The 22,534-nt window shown below is 43.9% G+C and overlaps 1 protein-coding gene across 6 annotated transcripts; it reads left to right on the top strand.

Annotated features, from left to right (window-relative positions):
- The first annotated feature begins 189 nt into the window (after positions 1-189).
- Positions 190-22,360, top strand: LOC109874974 (retinoblastoma-like protein 2). Of its 6 annotated transcripts, none has more exons than XM_031814697.1 (15): positions 190-440; positions 14,506-14,632; positions 14,947-15,059; positions 15,131-15,234; positions 15,548-15,685; positions 15,953-16,123; positions 16,328-16,607; positions 16,772-16,926; positions 17,038-17,214; positions 17,395-17,466; positions 17,545-17,644; positions 17,748-17,938; positions 18,193-18,357; positions 18,549-20,647; positions 21,030-22,360. In XM_031814697.1, exons 2-14 carry the CDS (start codon positions 14,583-14,585, stop codon positions 18,801-18,803), a joined length of 1,971 nt encoding a protein of 656 aa, XP_031670557.1. In that variant the 5' UTR covers positions 190-440; positions 14,506-14,582; the 3' UTR covers positions 18,804-20,647; positions 21,030-22,360. The 6 variants fall into 6 exon arrangements, with proteins under 6 accessions (XP_031670557.1, XP_031670548.1, XP_031670576.1 ...); XM_031814688.1 differs by having other exon boundaries at positions 20,958-22,360; XM_031814706.1 differs by having other exon boundaries at positions 193-440; positions 17,566-17,644; positions 20,958-22,360.
- Positions 22,361-22,534: the final 174 nt, after the last annotated feature.

The following is a 22,534-nucleotide window of genomic DNA, read 5'->3' as shown; positions in this document are numbered from 1 at the left end:
GGCTAAAAAGTCATTTTCAAAACTGATATAGTATATATTGTTGTAAGGCATTACTGATTAATATACTGCTATTCTTCTGCTTCCTTTAAGCCCTATTATGTTCCTACTCCACCCCAGGGGGGCTTGTTGCTCTGTGAGTCTCAGCCCTCAGGCCTCTAATCATAGCAACACATTGCAGATGACAAGTTGGGGCTTGTCTGTTGTGAGCTGTGAGCCAATGGGCTGAGCCAGAGCTTCAGCTTCCTCTCTGTCTCAGTGCACTGCAGCCTGCTGCTGCCTGCCTGTAGACTTATAGTAGCGCTCACTGCTCTGTGCTGCTCTGATGCTCACCCACACACCCACAGCTGTTCAGCCTGGCTAGTCCCACAGAGAGAGAAGCAGAGAGGCAGTGTGTCTCCAAGCCTCTACAAAACAGAATCAGATCCTTCTCACGAGCCTCTGTAAGTAGCTTGTTGCATCACTGCAGCTCTTTTGTCTCTCTTTGTCTCTGTAACACTACAGGAAATAACATGTCACAGGATGTTGTTTGTTCTGGGTTGATGTGTGTCTAACTGATGTTATTATGGATGATGATCATGTATGATTTGTGGCTGGTAGGGGTTGTTAGATTGCCCAGATAAAATGCAACATTGTTCTGTTCTATTTCTCTGAAATGGATGCAAAGCACTTTAGTTGTATATGTATTTTGAACGATGTGTGTGCCCCTGTAGAAAGTAAAAGTATTCTGGAGGTTGTCACTGACGCTGCAGTCAGTCAGTTCTAAAGATATTGCAGTGTGACAGAGAGCCAACATGGGAACAGAGAGAGGCGTGGTGGTGGGTAAGATGACAAACTGATTCTGAAGGAGTTGGCAGCTGGTGATGCATGTTGTCAGTTGGTGGGCCACTAGCCCACATCCGGTGTGTAGCCCACATGGGTGAGAGCATATGCATAGTAATATTAGTACCCAGCACATGGCTCATAGTAGCTACCTCTCCCTTATGACTGTAGCTTGCTCTCAGGAGGGATGTTACAGTGACAGAGTTAAAGCCTTACTATAACCATCAACTTCCACAGAACAGATAGGAAGGTTGAATTGACTCAGTGGGAGGTGAGCTATATCCATTTTCCTGGTAGTGGATGGAGTAGAGCCAAGCCAACCAAGGCTTCGTCCCAGTACTGCAGACTGAGAGAGGGATAGGTTGGCCAGCAGACCTGGATTCATATGCTATCTGAAATCTTTCAAATAGTTTTAGCGTTTGCTTTAGAAGAAACCTGTAATGACATATGAGCAGGGTTTGCACTTATACGACTATTCTATTGGTTCAATTGCGCAAAGCAAGCTCAATCAAGCCCAGCTAAAGTGTTTGAAAGATTTCAAATAGTATTTGAACCCAGGCCTGTTGGCCAGTGTCTGGGGTTGGAACAGTGCGGTTGCTCGTAGGGAATGAATGGAAGGTATTATTAGATTCAATGACAGTGGTGTACTGTGTGACAGCGGTGTACTGTGTGACAGCGGTGTACTGTGTGACAGTGCCCAGGAACACAGTGTAAAGGTTTGACAGAACACAGGAATTGATGTGGTTCAACATTGGCCTGTCCAGCCTCAGCCTGGCTCTGGCTGTAATTTACAGGTGTAGAGTTATGAGTCACGTCAGAATATCGAGAACTTCACCTGGTATAACCTTACATCTTAGATTGTAGCCCTCTATTTCTCTCTCTGTGTTGCTCTTTCTCTCTCTACCTCTCTGTTGCTCTCCCTCGCTCCCTCTCTGTCTCTCTCTCTGTGTTGGTCTTTGTCTTTCTCTCTACCTCTGTTGCTCTCCCTCGCTCCCTCTCTCAAATCAAATCAAATTTTATTTGTCACATACACATGGTTAGCAGATGTTAATGCGAGTGTAGCGAAATGCTTGTGCTTCTAGTTCCGACAATGCAGTAATAACGAACAAGTAATCTAACTAACAATTCCAAAAAACTACTGTCTTATACACAGTGTAAGGGGATAAAGAATATGTACATAAGGATATATGAATGAGTGATGGTACAGAGCAGCATAGGCAAGATACAGTAGGTGATATCGAGTACAGTATATACATATGAGATGAGTATGTAAACCAAGTGGCATAGTTAAAGTGGCTAGTGATACATGTATTACATAGGATGCAGTCGCTGATATAGAGTACAGTATCTACGTATGCATATGAGATGAATAATGTAGGGTAAGTAACATTATATAAGGTAGCATTGTTTAAAGTGGCTAGTGATATATTTACATCATTTCCCATCAATTCCCATTATTAAAGTGGCTGGAGTAGAGTCAGTGTCATTGACAGTGTGTTGGCAGTAGCCACTCAATGTTAGTTGTGGCTGTTTAACAGTCTGATGGCCTTGAGATAGAAGCTGTTTTTCAGTCTCTCGGTCCCAGCTTTGATGCACCTGTACTGACCTCGCCTTCTGGATGACAGCGGGGTGAACAGGCAGTGGCTCGGGTGGTTGATGTCCTTGATGATCTTTATGGCCTTCCTGTAGCATCGGGTGGTGTAGGTGTCCTGGAGGGCAGGTAGTTTGCCCCCGGTGATGCGTTGTGCAGACCTCACTACCCTCTGGAGAGCCTTACGGTTGAGGGCGGTGCAGTTGCCATACCAGGCGGTGATACAGCCCCCCAGGATGCTCTCGATTGTGCATCTGTAGAAGTTTGTGAGTGCTTTTGGTGACAAGCCGAATTTCTTCAGCCTCCTGAGGTTGAAGAGGCGCTGCTGCGCCTTCCTCACGATGCTGTCTGTGTGAGTGGACCAATTCAGTTTGTCTGTGATGTGTATGCCGAGGAACTTAAAACTTGCTACCCTCTCCACTACTGTTCCATCGATGTGGATGGGGGGGTGTTCCCTCTGCTGTTTCCTGAAGTCCACAATCATCTCCTTAGTTTTGTTGACGTTGAGTGTGAGGTTATTTTCCTGACACCACACTCCGAGGGCCCTCACCTCCTCCCTGTAGGCCGTCTCGTCGTTGTTGGTAATCAAGCCTACCACTGTTGTGTCGTCCGCAAACTTGATGATTAAGTTGGAGGCGTGCGTGGCCACGCAGTCGTGGGTGAACAGGGAGTACAGGAGAGGGCTCAGAACGCACCCTTGTGGGGCCCCAGTGTTGAGGATCAGCGGGGAGGAGATGTTGTTGCCTACCCTCACCACCTGGGGGCGGCCCGTCAGGAAGTCCAGTACCCAGTTGCACAGGGCGGGGTCGAGACCCAGGGTCTCGAGCTTGATGACGAGCTTGGAGGGTACTATGGTGTTGAATGCCGAGCTGTAGTCGATGAACAGCATTCTCACATAGGTATTCCTCTTGTCCAGATGGGTTAGGGCAGTGTGCAGTGTGGTTGAGATTGCATCGTCTGTGGACCTATTTGGGCGGTAAGCAAATTGGAGTGGGTCTAGGGTGTCAGGTAGGGTGGAGGTGATATGGTCCTTGACTAGTCTCTCAAAGCACTTCATGATGACGGATGTGAGTGCTACGGGGCGGTAGTCGTTTAGCTCAGTTAGCTTTCTTGGGAACAGGAACAATGGTGGCCCTCTTGAAGCATGTGGGAACGGCAGACTGGTATAGGGATTGATTGAATATGTCCGTAAACACACCGGCCAGCTGGTCTGCGCATGCTCTGAGGGTGCGGCTGCGGATGCCGTCTGGGCCTGCAGCCTTGCGAGGGTTAACACGTTTAAATGTCTTACTCACTTCGGCTGTAGTGAAGGAGAGACCGCATGTTTTCGTTGCAGGCCGTGTCAGTGGCACTGTATTGTCCTCAAAGCGGGCAAAAAAGTTATTTAGTCTGCCTGGGAGCAAGACATCCTGGTCCGTGACTGGGCTGGGTTTCTTCCTGTAGTCCGTGATTGACTGTAGACCCTGCCACATGCCTCTTGTGTCTGAGCCGTTGAATTGAGATTCTACTTTGTCTCTGTACTGGCGCTTAGCTTGTTTGATAGCCTTGCGGAGGGAATAGCTGCACTGTTTGTATTCAGTCATGTTACCAGACACCTTGCCCTGATTAAAAGCAGTGGTTCGGGCCTTCAGTTTCACACGAATGCTGCCATCAATCCACGGTTTCTGGTTAGGGAATGTTTTAATCGTTGCTATGGGAACGACATCTTCAACGCACGTTCTAATGAACTCGCACACCGAATCAGCGTATTCGTCAATGTTGTTGTCTGACGCAATACGAAACATCTCCCAGTCCACGTGATGGAAGCAGTCTTGGAGTGTGGAGTCAGCTTGGTCAGACCAGCGTTGGACAGACCTCAGCGTGGGAGCTTCTTGTTTTAGTTTCTGTCTGTAGGCAGGGATCAACAAAATGGAATCGTGGTCAGCTTTTCCGAAAGGGGGGCAGGGCAGGGCCTTATATGCGTCGCGGAAGTTAGAGTAACAATGATCCAGGGTCTTTCCACCCCTGGTTGCGCAATCGATATGCTGATAAAATTTAGGGAGTCTTGTTTTCAGATTAGCCTTGTTAAAATCCCCAGCTACAATGAATGCAGCCTCCGGATAAATCGTTTCCAGTTTGCAGAGAGTTAAATAAAGTTCGTTCAGAGCCATCGATGTGTCTGCTTGGGGGGGGATATATACGGCTGTGATTATAATCGAAGAGAATTCTCTTGGTAGATAATACGGTCTACATTTGATTGTGAGGAATTCTAAATCAGGTGAACAGAAGGATTTGAGTTCCTGTATGTTTCTTTCATCACACCATGTCACGTTGGTCATAAGGCATTCGCCCCCGCCCCTCTTCTTACCAGAAAGATGTTTGTTTCTGTCGGCGCGATGCGTGGAGAAACCCGCTGGCTGCACCGCTTCGGATAGCGTCTCTCCAGTTAGCCATGTTTCCGTGAAGCAGAGAACGTTAGTCTCTGATGTCCCTCTGGAATGCTACCCTTGCTCGGATTTCATCAACCTTGTTGTCAAGAGACTGGACATTGGCAAGAAGAATGCTAGGGAGTGGTGCACGGTGTGCCCGTCTCCGGAGTCTGACCAGAAGACCGCTTCGTTTCCCTCTTTTTCTGAGTCGTTTTTTTGGGTCGCTGCATGTAATCCGCTCCGTTGCACTGGTTGTAAGGCAGAACACAGGATCCGCATCGCGTAAAACATATTCTTGGTCGTACTGATGGTGAGTTGACGCTGATCTTATATTCAGTAGTTCTTCTCGGCTGTATGTAATGAAACCTAAGATGACCTGGGGTACTAGTGTAAGAAATAACACGTAAAATAACACGTAAAAAACAAAAAACTGCATAGTTTCCTAGGAACGCGAAGCGAGGCGGCCATCTCTGTCGGCGCCGGAAGGCGTCTCTGTCTCTCTCTGTGTTTGTTGGTCTTTGTCTTTCATTGTACCTCTTTGTTGCTCTCCCTCGCTGTCTCTCTGTGTTGGTCTTTCTCTCTCTACCTCTCTGTTGCTCTCCCTCGCTCCCTCTCTGTCTCTCTCTCTGTGTTGGTCTTTGTCTTTCTCTCTACCTCTCTGTAGCTCTCCCTCGCTCCCTCTCTGTCTCTCTCTCTGTGTTGGTCTCTACCCAAAGTGATACTCCTTAGTGTGGACAAAGTAAAACTGATTATCACCTGCAACCCATAACGACAGTCATTGCTAGCATCATCCTCAAATACCTTCCCAATAACCACACCCAGCTTATCTCATTGACCTATAACTTGAATGATTCCTCAGATATAGTACACAACATGTTCGGAATCAGCATCCACCTCCCCACACACTGACATATCTGGTTTATATACAAAACCAGTTTAACTTCATTTTCACACACTCAGAGAGACAGATCCTCTACCCCAGTCTGTGCACCACACACTCACACAGTCTGTGATAGTAACTTGGCATTGTAGAGAAATGGAGAACACGTGCAAATGATTATCGCTGTGGAGAGGAGACTGAGTTACCATTGAATCAGCACAATCTCTATTTTACTCCCTCAATTTCAAATAAATTCAAAGGTGATTATTGGCATGGGAAATATGTTTACATTGCCTAAGCAAGTGAAATAGACAAACAAAATGGAAAGGGAAATAAACAATCAGAAATGAATAATAAACATTACGCCCACAAAAGTTTTAAAAGAATATAGACATTTCAAATGTTATATTGCTGGCTATGTACAGTGCTATGTAACAATGCAAATAGTTGAGGTATGAAAGGTAATATAAATAAGCAGATAAATATAGGTTGTATTTACAATGGTGTTTGTGCTCCAGGTCACAAATCTTGCTGTTGTGGTGGCATACTGTTGTATTTCACCTAATGGATATGGGAGATTGGATTGGTTTTCAAAATCTTTGTGGGGCTGTAATCTGAGGGAAATATAGTGCCTTCAGAAAATATTCACACCCCTTGACCTTTCCGCATTTTGTTGCGTGACAGCCTGAATTTGTATTTGGAATAAATTGAGATTTTGTTTCACTGGCCAACGCACATAATGTCAAAGTGGAATTATGTTTTTAGAAATGTTTGCTAATTAATTAAAAATTAAAACCTGAAATGTCTTGAGTCAGTAAGTGTTCAACCCCTTTGTTATGGCAAGCCTAAATAAGTTCAGGAGTAAACATGTGCTTAACAAGTCACATAATAAGTTACACAGACTCTGTCTGCAATAATAGTGTTTAACATGAACGACTACCTTTTGAATGACTACCTCATCTCTGTAGCCGACACATACTGTACAATTATATGGAAGGTCCCTCAGTCAAGCAGTGAATTTCAAACACTGATTGAACCACAAAGACCAGGGAGGTTTTCCAAGGCAAAGAAGGGCACCTATTGGTAAATGGCTCAAATAAAAAAAAAGCAGAAATTAAATATCTCTTTGAGCATGGTTATTAATTACACTTTGTATCAATACACCCAGTCACGACAAAGATACAGGCATCCCTCCTAGCTCAGTTGCAGGAGAGGAAGGACACCGCTCAGGGATTTAACCATGAGGCCAATGGCGACTTTAAAACCGTTCGGAAAACTGAGGACGGATCAACAACATTGTAGTTACTCTATAATACTAACCTAAAGGACAGAGTCAAAAGAAGGAAGCCTGTACAGAAAAAAACTATTCCAAAACATACATCCTGTTTGCAGCAAGGAACTAAAGCAAAACTGCAAAACGTGGCAAAGAAATTAACTTTATGTCCTGAATATTATGTTTGGGGCAAATCCAGCACAACACATCACTGCGTACCACCTTCATATTTTCAAGCATGGTGGTGGGTGCATCATGTTATGGGTATGCTTGTCATCGGCAAGGACTAGGGAGTTTTGTAGAGTAAAAAGGAATGGAATAAAGTTAAGCACAGGCAAACTCCTAGAGGAAAACCTGGTTCAGTCTACTTTCCACCAGACACTGTGAGACAAATTCACCTCTCAGCAGGAAAATAACCTAAAACACAAGGCCAAATATACACTGGAGTTGTTTACCAAGACAACATTAAATGTGGCCTAGTTACAATTTTGAAGATATATGGCAAGACTTGAAGATGGCGGTCTAGCCATGATCAACCAACTTGACAGAGCTTGAATAATTTTTTTAATAATAATGTGCAAATATTGTACAATCCACATGTGGAAAACTGTTAGATTTCCCAGAAAGACTCACAGCTCGTAATCGCTGCCAAAGGTGATTCTAACATGTATTGACTCAGGTGTGTGAATACTTATGTAATTTAGATATTTCTGTATTTAATTTTCAATAAATTAGCAAATGTTTCTAAAAACATGTTTTCTATATGGGGTTTTGTGTGTAAATCTATTTCATCCATGAATTCAGGTTGCAAACATCAAACATTTCCGGTTGTAACACATCATGTGGAATAAGTCAAGGGGTATGAATACTTTCTGAATGCTCTGTATGTATCTCCAATATGGTCATACATTTGGCAGGAGGTTAGGAAGTGCAGCTTGGTTTCCACCTCATTTTGTGGGCAGTGTGCTGTCGTGTCTTTGGCTATGCTGGATTAAGTGATATGACATGCTATTCTATAAAATAATTTCTCCGTAATTAATATTACCTGATTGAGCTGTTATCTTCCGAATAAACTCTTAAAGACCTAGTAATATTTTACATCAATAGCAGTCAATATTAATCGTCATCTTAATTCAGTCTCATCTGAAAGTTGTAAATTATTGGTTATCTGCACGAACCCTGGCTAACAAGTTGAATCAGCAATACGAAATTGGGTTGAATTATTTATTTACTAAATACCTAACTTGGTGACAAATTACGTCATAAAGGAAAATGTTTGGGTTTGAGTGAAAGAGCGGGAAGACTGAGGAACAAAGGGTGAAGCTGTGCTATCGTAAGTACAGTATCTTATGCATTCTAAATGACCGCCCATTTGGAAAAGGAAAATGCAATAAATATTTACTCTGAGCTGCGCTTCGGTAGGTTGGTGGTAGATGGAAGGCCGTGTTGCCCAACCGAGTTCTTTGTCCTTTGAAGAATGTCAATTGCATACGTTGTAGTAACGTTGTTGTGTGATAGACGGGATACTCTGTCTGTTCCTTCCTAACCCTTGTTTGCAGCGGCTGTTGCTAACTCAATGGCTAGGAGGTATCACTTCTGTAGTGAATAATAGTTCAAAGTTCATACCATTCGCAACCAAAGCTCTTACGCTGATGTTGTCTTCGTTCTGTAGTTATTATCTGAACCATTCTGGCATCGGACCGTCGTCCTCACGTCCTCGGAACAGGAGGTTATATTGTCGTCAAGGCTTTATATAGGAAGGGAGAGGAGGGCGTGTTTGAAAGGTTTTATAGCCCATGTCCCTTCACAGGGGCTGATTGAGCAGAGCCCTACCTTATGAAAACCCAAATCTCACATTTTAAAAGCTAAAATCACATTTCATCCCATCACGAATAATTTCATATTCAAACATTTAAATTGAACAACAATTCCATGTGAATCCAATAACTCTGATGTGTAGACTTTCCACTGTAGAGTTTATGTCATCTTATCATTGATGAGAATGTCTCAGATGACAACCGAACTGACATCATATTCATTAAGTACCACCGCATATGTTCAATTGGTCGGATTACCAGAATATAGTTCATTTCCCCCCACCTTCTGATGTTCCCAGAATCTCTATGTTAACCAAGGGTTTTGCAAATGTAACATCAGTAGGGTAGAGAGAGGAAAAAGGGGGGAAGAGGTATTTATGACTGTCATAAACCTACCTCCAGGCCAACGTCATGACAGTGCACATAGCCTGTCTTTTCTTGAGAGCCAGGTGTGCCGATGGTGACCTCTCGATAGCAAAGCCATGCTCACTGAGTCTGTACATAGTCAAAGCTTTTCTTAATGTTGGGTCAGTCACAATGGTCAGGTATTCTGCTACTGTTTGCTCAGTTTTTTGTTGATTCTTTCCAATGTGTCAAGTAATTATCTTTTTGTTTTCTCATGATTTGGTTGGGTCTAATTGTGTTGCTGTCCTGTTGTGAACAGAGTCCCAGTACCAGCTGGCTGATCGGACTCTTCTCCAGGTTCATCTCTCTGTAGGTGAGGGCATTGTAATGGAAGGTTTGAGAATCGCTTCCTTTTAGGTGGTTGTGGAAGTTAATTGCTCTTTTCTGGATTTTGATAATTAGCAGGAATCGTCCCAATTCTGCTCTGAATGCATTATTTGCAGTTTTACATTGTACATATTTTTTCATAATTCTGCATGGAGTCTCAATTTGGGGTTAGTGAATTATTTGTTTGTGAGAGGACCCAAGACCTAACAACCATAGAGGGCTTCTGTGGTGCTGGTGTGTAGGCCAAGGTAGGTATATTGTTTTGTGTGATCTAGGGCAACAGTGTCTAGGTGGAATTTGTATTTGTAGTACTGGGAACTGGACCTTTTTTGGAACGCCATTATTTTTGCCTTACTGAGATTAACTGTCAGGGCCCAAGTCTGACTGAATCTGCAGAAGATCTAGGTGCTGCTTAATTATTATAATTATTTTACCTTTCGGTTACTAGTCCAACGCAATAACCACTAGGCTACCTGCCGACTGAGCCCTCACCAATTTGTTGGTATAAATGTTGAAGAGGGTGGGGCAAAAACAAATTGTTGCCAATTTTAGCTGTATACAGTTAAAGTCAGAAGTTTACATACACCTTAACCTTAGTTTCTCACAATTCCTGACATTCCCTGTCTTAGGTCAGTTAGGATCACCACTTTATTTTAAGAATATAAAATGTCAGAATAATAATAAGTTGGGTGAATTTTGGCCTATTCCTCCTTGAAAGAGCTGGTGTAACTGAGTCAGGATTGTAAGGCCTCCTTGCTCGCACACGCTTTTTCTGTTCTGCCCACAAATTTTCTATAGGATTGAGGTCAGGGCTTTGTGATGGCCACTCCAATAACTTGACTTTGTTGTCCTTAAGCCATTTTGCCACAACTTTGGAAGTATGCTTGGGGTCATTGTTCATTTGGAAGACCCATTTGCGACCAAGCTTCTACTTCCTGACTGATGTCTTGAGATGTTGCTTCAATATAGCCACATAATTTTTATTTCTCATGATGCCATCTATTTTGTGAAGTACACCAGTCCCTCCTGCAGCAAAGCACCCCCAGAACATGATACTGCCACCCCAGTGCTACACGGTTGGGATGGTGTTCTTCAGCTTGCAAGCATCCCCCTTTTTTCTCCAAACATATTATGGCCAAGAAGTTATATTTTTGTGTCATCAGACCAGAGGACATTTCTCCAAAAAGTACGATCTATGTCCCCATCTGCAGTGGCAAACCGTAGTCTGGCTTGTTTATGGTGGTTTTGGAGCAGTGGCTTCTTCCGTGCTGTGCATCCTTTAAGGTTATCTTGATATAGGACTCGTTTTACTGTAGATAGAGATACTTTTGTACCCATTTCTTGTTTCCAGCATCTTCACAAGGTCCTTTGCTGTTGTTCTGGGATTGATTTGCACTTTTCGCACCAAAGTACGTTCATCTCTAGGAGACAGAATGCATCTCCTTCCTGAGCGGAATGACAGCTGCGTGGTCCCATGGTGTTTATACTTGCGTACCGTTGTTTGTATAGATGAACGTGGTACCTTCAGGCATTTGGAAATTGCTACCAAGAATGAACCAGAATTGTGGAGGTCTACAATTAGTTTTCTGAGGTCTTGGCTGATTTCTTTTGATTTTCCCATGATGTCAAGCAAAGAGGCACTGAGTTTGAAGGTATGCCTTGAAATACATCCACAGGTACACCTCCAATTGACTCAAATGATGTCAATTAGCCTATCAGAAGCTTCTAAAGCCATTACGTCATTTTCTGGAATTTTCCAAGCTGTTTAAAGGCACAGTCAACTTAGCGTATGTAAACTTCTGACCCACTGGAGTTCACTGTTACAGTGAATTATAAGTGAAATAATCTGTCTGTAAACAACTGTTGGAAAAATTACTTGTGTCATGCACAAAGTAGATGTGCTAACCGACTTGCCAAAACTATAGTTTGTTAACAAGACATTTGTGGAGTGGTTGAAAAACAAGTTTTAACGACTCCAACTTAAGTGTTTGTAAACTTCCGACTTCAACTGTACTTGTACACATTGTTTGTGTACATGGACTTTATGTTTTTCCCCCCAACACCTCTTTAGATCAATTTGTATAGCAGACCCTCATGCCAAATTGAGTCAAAAGCAATCAACAAAGCATGAGAAGACTTTGCTTTTGTTTTGTTTGTTTGTTTGTCCAAATGGGTGTGCAGGGTGAATACGTGGTCTGTCGTACGGTAATTTGGTAAAAAGCTAATTTGACATTTGCTCAGGACTGTTTTCACTGAGGAAATGTAGTTCTTGGTGTCAAATTTGTCTCCACTTCTGTGGATTTGGGTGATTAGTCATTGGTTCCAAATATTAGGGAAAACGCCAGAGCTGAGGAGAATGTTAAAGAGATTAAGTATAGACAATTGGAATTTGTGGTCTGTATATTTTATTATTTCATTTAGGATACCATCAACACCACAAGCCTTTTTAGGTTGAGAGGTTTGTATTTTGTTCATTCGGTGTAATTGGAGAATCCAGTGGGTTCTGGTTCTCTTTAATAGCTCACTCTAAGATTTTTTAATGATCATGTACAGTGCCTTCGGAAAGTATTCTGACCCAATGACTTTTTACACCCCCCATTAATCTACACACAATAACACATAATGACAAAGCAAAAACTGTTTTTTTTATAAATGTTTGCTAATTTATAAAAAATGATACAAATTAAATATCAAATTTACCTGTATTTGGGAGGTTCTTTTTCTCCGCAGATCCTCTCAAGCTCTATTAGGTTGGATGGGGAGCGTCGCTGTACAGCTGTTTTCAGGTCTCTCCAGAGATGTTCGATCGGGTTCAAGTATGGGCTCTGGCTGGGCCACTCAAGGACATTCAGAGACTTTCCCCGAAGCCACTTCTGCGTTGTCTTGGCTGTGTGCTTTGGCTCAGCTCTAGGGAGAGTCTTGGTGGTTACAAACTTTTTCCATTTAGAGTGATGGTGGCCACGGTGTTCTTGGGGACCTTCAATGCTGCAGAAATGTTTTGGTACCCTTCCCCAGATCTGTGCCTCGACAAAATCCTGTTTCGGAGCTCTACGGGCAATTCCTTTGACCTCATGGCTTGGTTTTTGCTCTGACATGCACTGTCAACTGTGGGACCTTATATAGACAGTTGTGCGCCTTTCCAAATCATGTCCAATCAAATGAATTTACCACAGGTGGACTCCAATCAAGTTATAGAAACATCTCAAGGATGATCAATGGAAACAGGATGCACCTGAGTTCAATTTCAAGTCTCATTGCAAAGGGTCTGAATACTTATGTAAATAAGGTATTTCTGTTTTTTTTTATTTTATAAATTTGCCAACATTTCTAAAAACCTGTTTTTGCCTTGTCCTTATGGGGTATTGTGTGTAGATTGCTGAGGATAATACTTTAAAAAATATATATTTTAGATGAAGTTTGTAACGTAACGAAATGTGGAAAAAGTCAAGGGTTCTGAATACTTTCTGAAGGCACTGTATTTGTTTTTGCTGTTTGTTATAGTGCCAGAAAAGATGGGAGAAATCATTTATCCATGCATGTCCATTTTGGATAGATAGCTCTTCATGTTGTTGTTTGTTTAGTGTTTAGGCTTTCTACTGCTAAGTTTACAACTTCACTTTTGCAGTGAAATGTTGTGTCCAGGAAATTGTCTAAAAGGGATTTAATTTGTTGTTGGCTAAATGTTTTCTGCTAGGTTTCTACACTACTTTCCTTTCATCTATATCATTTCTTAATAGTATGCAGTTTACTTGGCTTGATTGCCTCATTATTTAGTTTTGTTCTGTTCAAGTAGGCTGTGATTTTGCTGTGATCTGATAGGGGTGTCAGTGGGCTGACTGTGAACGCTCTGAGAGCCTCTGGGTTGAGGTCTGTGATAAAGTAGTTTACAGTACTACTGCCAAGACATGAGCTGTAGGTGTACCTATCATAGAAGTCCCCTTGAAGCCTACCATTGACTATGTACAGACCCAGCCTGCGACAGAACTGCAGGAATTGTGGGACCCATTTTTGTTGGTTGTTTTGTCGTAGTTGTTGGGCATATTGGGGAGGGAATGCTGCCACCTTCAGGTAGGTTTTTGTCCCCTGTGTTCTGAGTGTGTCAGGTTTTGACCAGTTCTGGTGTTTAGGCTTCCACAGACTAGGACATGTCCCTTGGTCTGGAAATGATTGAGCTCCCCCTTTAGGATGGACAAGCTGTCTTTATTAAAGTATGGGGGATTCTAGTGCGAGGATATACAGTACCTTACATTCCAAAACGGTTCTTCGGCTATTCCCGTAGGAGAACCCTTTTTGGTTCCACATAGAACCCTTTTGGGTTCTATGTAGAACCCTCTCTGGAAAGGGTCCTACATGGAATCCAAAATGTTTCTACCTTGAACCAAAAAGGTTCTACCTGGACCAAAAAGGGTTCTCCTATGGGGATAGCCGAAGAACCCTTTAAGGTTCTATAGCACATTTTTTTCTAAGAGTGTATGTAGCACATAGGACAACATTTTTATCAGTTGAGGTTATTTCTTTACTTATTTCTAACCAGATGTAAAATGTTCCTGTTTTGATTTATTTAGTAGTGGTGAAGTCTGGGTTCCTGCTCTATAGTCCAAAGGCAGATGACTTCAGACCTTGTATATTCCAGGACGGGATATGGTCTCTCTCTCTCTGAATCGTTCCACAGTAGAACTGCTTGACAAACAGAGAAACAGATTCATAAATCGGAATATTCCTCTTCAACAAGAAATATTTGTATTTTGGCAGTTCATCATCGTTGTCATCTCATAACTAGCTCCCTCCCCACACACACATTAACTAGGGCCCAATTATCCCTGAGATGACTTAATATCATTACTGTGTGGTTTGTGTTGTAAATTTAAACCATTGTTTCACATGTTTCTCATGCAAGGAAGTATAATGATGATCCTATTTATACGGTCTCATGTACCGCTCTAAAGGGTTTTCAAACCTCTGCCTGGTGTATGCATTATGTACAGGTGTCCACTGCTACTCCACTGACTGACACAGAGCTATACTCTAGCAGCGGAGGTGCTGTGAGCGGCTGGAGGTCGTCATGGCAACCCAGAGACATGTACCCAGTGACAGTCTGGCTAGAACATTCAGGTCAGCTCTGGTGGGCATGTGTCTGTGTGGGCCTCATACGTAACTGTAGTAGACTGTAATGTGCCGCAGGGGAAATGTATTTGGGCCTGTAGCCTATGGTAGAGTACACTGTGATCTATGGTCTCTGTTGAGTTTGTAGAAGAGTAAGAAAACACATGTTGTTTTACTATGTTACACATTCTTCCCATTAAGGAGTTGGTTCTGATTTGGAGGAAGCTTATCCTAGATATATACCTATGGGTGGGCAATATCTATCAGTAGTCTATGGGGGTGGGAAAGTGGCTGTATGGTTCTTTAAGGTGTATTTTGTTTAGGTCCTGTGCCAGAAACCCTAGTGAGGTCATCTCCACTAGACTGAGAGACATGCGCCACACCTTCATCCAGCACTACCAGGAACCATGGGAAGAGAACCACAGCCTAGACAGAGGTGTGTGTTTGTGTCTGTGTGTATGCATGTGTTGATATATTGACATTTCAGTAACTTCCTGTTGTTTGTAGAGAGAGGAGTGAAGTTCTCCAGCCAGACAGAGGCTTTGTACTACAGGGTTCTAGAGGCTGTCATCAATCAGGAGAGGAAGAGGCTGGGATACAAAGACCTTTCAGTGAGTCCTCTGCCCTCTGTTGTGTACGAATGGAACCGCACTGTTTAGTGTCATTAAGCATTCACTTTATAATTCCCTCTGGGGGCACTGTTGTATTTTATTGATGTATTTTTTATTTAACCTTTATTTAACTTAAGCAAGTCAGTTAAGAACAAATTCTTATTTAAAATGACAGCCCACCAAAAGGCAAAAGACCTCCTGCTGGGACAGAGGCCTGGGATTAAAATAAATAAATACAATATAAATATAGGACAAAATGTTATACAGACATGTATAGTATAGAGGTTGTCCTTGATGACTTGATTCTTGGCAGGGCATTCTGGAGCATGATCTGTTCCAGCGCTCTCTAGTGGCCTGTTGTCTGGAGATGGTCATCTTCTCCCATCAGCCACCAGGCAGCTTCCCCCTGGTCATTGACATCTTTAGCCTGGCGCCATACGACTTCTACAAGGTAACATCTACACAAAACACCTGCAGTACATGTCATACTGTAATGTAACATCGTAGGTTTTGTGTAAAGGAGGAGGTTTCACGTGATAAGTAACCTTACCTGAAAACTGATGCATTATCTTAGCTCCTCAAGCTAATGCCTAGGCTTGGGCTCAGAGGGCTTACACAGTCTTGGGGCATACAGACGTCCTGTTCAAACACGTCTACTGTAATCTTAGTGATCTATTTAGGTGCTGTTCAACCCTCTACTGTGTGTGGTGTGTGCCAGGTGATAGAGCTGGTGCTGCGGGCTGAGGAGGGCTTGCTGCCGGGTGTGGTCAGGCATCTGACCCATATAGAGGAGCAGGTCCTGGAGAGTCTGGCCTGGAGGAGAGACTCACCACTCTGGGACCAGATCAGAGCTGCTAAGGGTCAGGGACAGCTGCCTGCATACCATCAGGTCAGTGGGCAAAGGTTCAAATTCACCTATTTGTGAACTGGGCAAAATATACAGTGCACCCTCTCAAAATATATAGAGCAACACCGCTGGCGCACTCAAAACAAGTTGGTCTAATATGGCAGCATGGCGGCTGTCGTTCCATTCAATAGAGGAAACAAAATGATCCCAAACTTAAGGTAACAGATGGTTCTATGTGTGTTCAAGGTGATGCTCCCCCAATACTCAGAGGACACAGACAAGATGGCCAAGGTCCCTCCCACCCCTTCACACTTGACCCCAAGCCTTGTGAATGGGATCCATGGAAATGACCTGAACTCCCCGATTACCCACCATGAACACTACAGCTCACCCCCTGCTGGCTCAAAGACGGCTGCTTGCCCTACCACCCCAGTCAGCCCATCCCAGTCCTCCTCTGTCATTGTCACCATGGCATCAGCCACTGTCACCACCAACAATGACCAGTCAGTCACCATACCGGTTCGAGGTAAAGACTATCCCTCAGATGAAACCCAATATGGCCATAGAAATGACAACCCTAATAGAATACTGACATAATGTAATACATCTTATAATAAACATGTTATATACCTTGTTTACATATCACAACAACCAGTGCTATTTGTTCAATTAAACCTCTTCCACACCCAGGCATTGCCAACGACCGGGGAGCCATCACATTTACCCTCAGTGTTGTAGGTCAGCCCATTCCTCCACAGCAAGTCTCCAGCACCTCTACCCAGCAGCCCCAGAACCCTCTACCCTCTACCCAGAGTAAGGGCTCCATCTCACTGTTCCTCCGCAAGGTAGGCTTTACTCAGATTCCTACATGCCTGAGCTGGCCTGAATGCTATGAGCCTAGATATTTAGTTACAAGATCCACAAGACAAAGGCCATACTCCTTCCCTCTGTCTCAGGTCTACCACCTGGTGAGCATGCGTCTGAGGGACATCTGTGTTAAACTGGACATCTGTGAGGCGCTGCGGCTGAAGATCTGGACCTGCGTTGAACACTCCTTGGTCCACTGCACTGACCTCATTCTAGACCGACACCTGGACCAAATACTCATGTGTGCCATCTATGTCATGGCCAAGGTAGCACTATTTGCTTTTCCTCTAGACGTTTTGCTATACTTCCTTAATGCAGATGGTTTTATGACTTGGGTGATCGACAGCAAGGCATTCAGCCTTCTATACCTCTTCAGCTGTGTATTGATGATTATAATGTAATATATTACCTCATTTCCCTGTTTATGCTGTGTGTTGCTCATGCAGGTAACCAAAGTGGACATGCCTTTCAAGCTCATCATGCAGTGCTACAAGACTCAGCCTCAAGCAAGCAACTGTGTAAGGAGATCAATGTTTTGCTTGCTTTTGTGTGTGTGAGTTAAATCCAGCTTGTTTGTTATTGTGTAGTTGATGAAGTCTGTATTGTCCTTCTGTCAGGTATTCAGAAGTGTTCTGATCTCAGGGAGAAACACCAAGACCTCACAAAACTCTCCTGGAGGATCCAACAGAGAAAACAGTTAGACAAATAGAAAAATATATACATTCACATGGATATGTTTGCATCATAATGTGCATGAATTAACAAATAATTTTTGATGTTGTGCTGCTCTGTTTTCCAGTTGATGTAGTCCCCAGCAGTAGCTTGCTTACCTACCAGAGCCCTCCCACCCATCCTACAGGACGCAGAGCTCCCTGTAGACAGGACCAGGAGGAGAGAGGACACATCATCTATTTCTACAATACCGTCTATGTCAAACAGATGAAGGACTTTGCCTTGCGCTACACCTCCAGCTCTCTGACCATAGCCGGGGTGAGGGGACATTTTCATATACTACCTAATGGAGTCAGTAGTCGTCATACACAATCCATAGGAAACACTTTACCAGGGGTCTCAGATATGTCCAAACTGGTGTATAACATCATGGGTACTTACAGGTCATCTGATCCTGTAATATAAGTAAGAGAAGTCCTAGAACAGATGCAGTGCATTGTTCCTAGGCCCAGCGCTATCATCACTGTCCAACAGAGATTTTGACCACATTCGGATTATTTTTCCATACACAGGTTGAAACCCCTCCCCTTTCGCCATACCCCTGCCAGCGTTTTGGATCCTTGCGCAGACTCCGCCCCTCCAACCACCATTCCCTCTACATCTCCCCCCACAAGCCCAGCACACACCCCTCCCCCCGCACTGGGGTCCTCTACATCTTCAGCAGAAGCCCCTCAAAGGTCAGAGGTTGGACATACCTCTCAAACCCTGCTAACGGTTCCCTAACTGACCCTCTTCTATACTTCCTGTCTGAAGCCTAACTAACATTACACATATTTTAACTTCAGTAACTGTGAAAAGCAAAAGGCCTGGTCATCGTAAATACACAGTACATACAGTCATGTGTGTTGCTAATCGTTTTATCCCACAGAGTCTGAGAGAGATCAGCGACATGATGAAGACATTTCAGTCACGCACCAGGAAGTGCTGTGCAGCCCAGCTGCAGGAGGACGGTGAGGAGGAGGGTGGGCCGCTTGCGAAGAGACCCTGTCAGGATAGACCGTCAAACTTGCAGAGAAAGCTCAGGGACTTCGACCAGGCACTGATGAGGGCCCAGAACCAAGAACAAGCCCAGACCGGGGCCAAGGCACAGCACCAAGCAACAGCACACAATGGGACGCATTGATGACATCTCACTTTTTTTTACTTACCGTCATGCTTCATACTTCTTGCAGGTCTACACTCATTGGAAGAATATGGACAACAGGCACTGATGATGGGAGAATGGATGCTGTGGATCTACAATGTTAGAAAGAATTGGCATCATTAGCACTCAGCGAAGTTCTCTTAGCAAGCAATGTTCATGATTAGAAAAGCTGTTATAATAATAATAATGAGGGTAATGTAATAATCTGAGTGTAACTAGGGCTCTGTATCAAATATATGATATACAGCATATATTCAGCCAAAGGAAGCAGTAAATGATTTGTGTTGGTACTGAGCACTGTGTACAGTTTGTGTTTGGTGAGAGGGAGGAGACAATGTTCTCTGGAACATACAGTATGTTATTAGTTTCAATTTTGAAGTTTAATTTGTCACCTCACAACTACAGTGAAATGCTTAAATTGCAAGCCCTACCCAACAGTGCAGTATTCAAAATAAAAAAAGCATAAACTAATTTAAAACAAATTAAACACAGATATGACATATAGGTGAGCCTTTTAAAATGATTATACATGTATCTGTTAGGACCAGATGTTAGATAATCATGTTTAATTATTATACAGCGTAATGTATCTGTTAGGACCAGATGTTAGATAATATTCTGTTTAATTGGCACGTTTTTTTCTCTACCAGTGTTAATTTGTACTGATCTGTGGTACAAATAATTTACTTCTTTGTATTGTGATGTTGGATAAACACAACTCTGTTTTTACATTTGTCTTGTTGCTTTTTGTGCTATGTTGCTCTGTCTGTAGGCTTTGTCTTGCTTGTCCTATGTTGCTCTGCGTGTGCTCACTGCTCATTGATTGTCTGTATTGTAATTGTTTTTAATAACCTGCCCAGGGACTGCGGTTGACAATTAGCCAGCTGGCTAAAACCGTCACTTTTACTGAAACGTAGATGAATGTGTACTGCCCCTGTAAAAATAAAATGAACTCAAACATCTCCTTACCCTACCGTCAACATTACCACAACATAGTAAGAGCCACTGTGGAAAAGAAATATAGCTCCATGTTGGATATATTGTCACTCAGAGACAACAAGGTCATAAACAGCATGTGACATACCAGTCTTGGTATATTAGTCTCATGTTGATATAGTAAAATGGTTATTTAGTTAATTTTCAAAATGGCATATTTTGAAAAACATCTGAACAAATGGCCATTCAGTTTCATAGTGGGGAAAATTGGTTTCCATGACGGCCTAGTGATTGAGTAACAATACCCATACTGTTTATCAGTAACTATGTCCTGACACGCTATGGGAAGTTCATTCTTAACCGATGTTGCTTGGCAAGCAAATCACAATAATCCTCTAAGAACCAATCAGCAAAGGCCTGTCAACTAAACCCTTGAGAGGCCAGTATAGAAAATAGAATCCCTAGAATGGAGAAGGCCCTCAGACCCATTAACTTGAATCGGAATGTCCGTTCTAGGGATTATATTTCTATGGTTACACAGGAAACCAGGGGGACCTGCTTCCACAACAGTCCTGGAGGGTTTAAGGTAAAGGTCAGCTTGGTAATAACTTCAGATGCTTTTCAGACTTCATCAACAACCAACAACCTCAACAGGACGTCTGTTTTAATCAGTCTCCCACTGGACTGAACCATGGGGTGCAACACCAGCAGGGATGCTGTCGTGGTAGACCCTTCTAAAAAGCCAGAGACCAGACCAGCGTCGGCCAGCTCGACCAGTAAGGCCACCGCTGAGGAGACTAAAGAAACTACAGAGAAAGACAAAGATGAAACAGAAGGCATATCAAGCTGCGACTGACCTCCATCTTTCTTAACCCAAACTCCTCAAAGTAAGATATCTGTAATTCTGCCAGTTACACTTTTATGCTATCTCATCACCCAAATATGGGCAAATACAATGATCTGTATTATGTTTTGGGTCACTTTCTTTATTCTATTAAATGGAAGTTAACTATTCTAATGATTAAGCTATAAACAAGTTGAACAAATGATGACTATCCCATTGGGTAGCACTATGATACAATCACCTCTATTACTTCTCTGTCTGTCTGTGGCTATTTGACATGACCAGATGTGATGTATAGCTAGTGAGATGGTCTCTCTCTCTCTATCTCTGCATGCGTGTGTGTGTATGTACAGATTGGCCTGTCTGCAGGTGAAGGAGATGGTCTCTCTCTCTCTCTCTCTCTCTCTCTCTCTGTGTGTGTACAGATTGGCCTGTCTGCAGGTGGAGGACCTGCCTGCAGAGGAAGGCAATGCTGCACAACTGTCCATCAACCCCTGTGTCATCTGGGACCAGACCAGCCACACACCCCGCTCCACTCTGTGATGTAACCTACCAGCCACATGCCCCGCTCCACTCTGTGATGTAACCAACCAGCCACACGCCCCGCTCCACTCTGTGATGTAACCTACCAGCCACACACCCCGCTCCACTCTGTGATGTAGACCTACCAGCCACACGCCCCGCTCCGCTCTGTGATGTAACCAACCAGCCACACGCCCCGCTCCACTCTGTGATGTAACCTACCAGCCACACGCCCCGCTCCACTCTGTGATGTAACCAACCAGCCACACACCCCACTCCACTCTGTGATGTAACCAACCAGCCACACGCCCCGCTCCACTCTGTGATGTAACCAACCAGCCACACACCCCGCTCCACTCTGTGATGTAACCTACCAGCCACACGCCCCGCTCCACTCTGTGATGTAACTAACCAGCCACACGTCCCGCTCCACTCTGTGATGTAACCTACCAGCCACACGCCCCGCTCCACTCCACTCTGTGATGTAACCTACCAGCCACACGCCCCGCTCCACTCTGTGATGTAACCAACCAGCCACACGCCCCGCTCCACTCTGTGATGTAATCAACCAGCCACACGCCCCGCTCCACTCTGTGATGTAACCTACCAGCCACACGCCCCGCACCACTCTGTGATGTAACCAACCAGCCACACGCCCCGCTCCACTCTGTGATGTAACCTACCAGCCACATGCCCCGCTCCACTCTGTGATGTAGACCTACCAGCTACACACCCCGCTCCACTCTGTGATGTAGACCTACCAGCCACACATCCCGCTCCACTCTGTGATGTAACCAACCAGCCACACGCCCCGCTCCACTCTGTGATGTAACCAACCAGCCACACGCCCCGCACCACTCTGTGATGTAACCAACCAGCCACACGCCCCGCTCCACTCTGTGATGGAACCTACCAGCCACACGCCCCGCTCCACTCTGTGATGTAACCAACCAGCCACACGCCCCGCTCCACTCTGTGATGTAACCAACCAGCCACACGCCCCGCTCCACTCTGTGATGTAACCTACCAGCCAAACACTCTGCTCTGTGATGTAACCCACCAGCCACAGGTTCCTTACTCTGTCTACTGTTGCTGGTCCAGAACACTCTCTCTCTCTCAATCTCTCAACTGGACCTTCAGGGCCCACAGTGCCATGTTTATATCCTGTTAATGTGCCAGTATGGTCATTGTAACAACAATGAGACATGGTAGTAAATGTATAGATTCAATCTGACTAATGTCCTTTATTGTTTTTAATGTAATTTATTGTTCTTACCTCCATCTCTATCACACTCTCTATCACACACCTCAGTTCTAAGGTGGCAGTTACAATCAGTTACTTCAAAAGCGTCCAACCCTGCCACAGGCTAAACCAAACAGCAGCCAAATCAGTTGGCTTTGAATGCAG

This window comes from Oncorhynchus kisutch, linkage group LG3, assembly GCF_002021735.2.
Source record: "Oncorhynchus kisutch isolate 150728-3 linkage group LG3, Okis_V2, whole genome shotgun sequence".
Taxonomy (NCBI): Eukaryota; Metazoa; Chordata; class Actinopteri; order Salmoniformes; family Salmonidae; genus Oncorhynchus; species Oncorhynchus kisutch.
This window is presented reverse-complemented; position numbering and strand designations above follow the sequence as displayed.

Excerpts from the sequence above, each read along its gene's own strand:
- LOC109874974 (XM_031814697.1), top strand. The coding sequence starts at position 14,583 with ATGGCAACCCAGAGACATGTACCCAGTGACAGTCTGGCTAGAACATTC. Across the intron at positions 16,124-16,327 it reads AGCTGCCTGCATACCATCAG|GTGATGCTCCCCCAATACTC; the intron begins GTCAGTGGGCAA and ends TGTGTGTTCAAG. Across the intron at positions 17,645-17,747 it reads AGGATCCAACAGAGAAAACA|TTGATGTAGTCCCCAGCAGT; the intron begins GTTAGACAAATA and ends TCTGTTTTCCAG.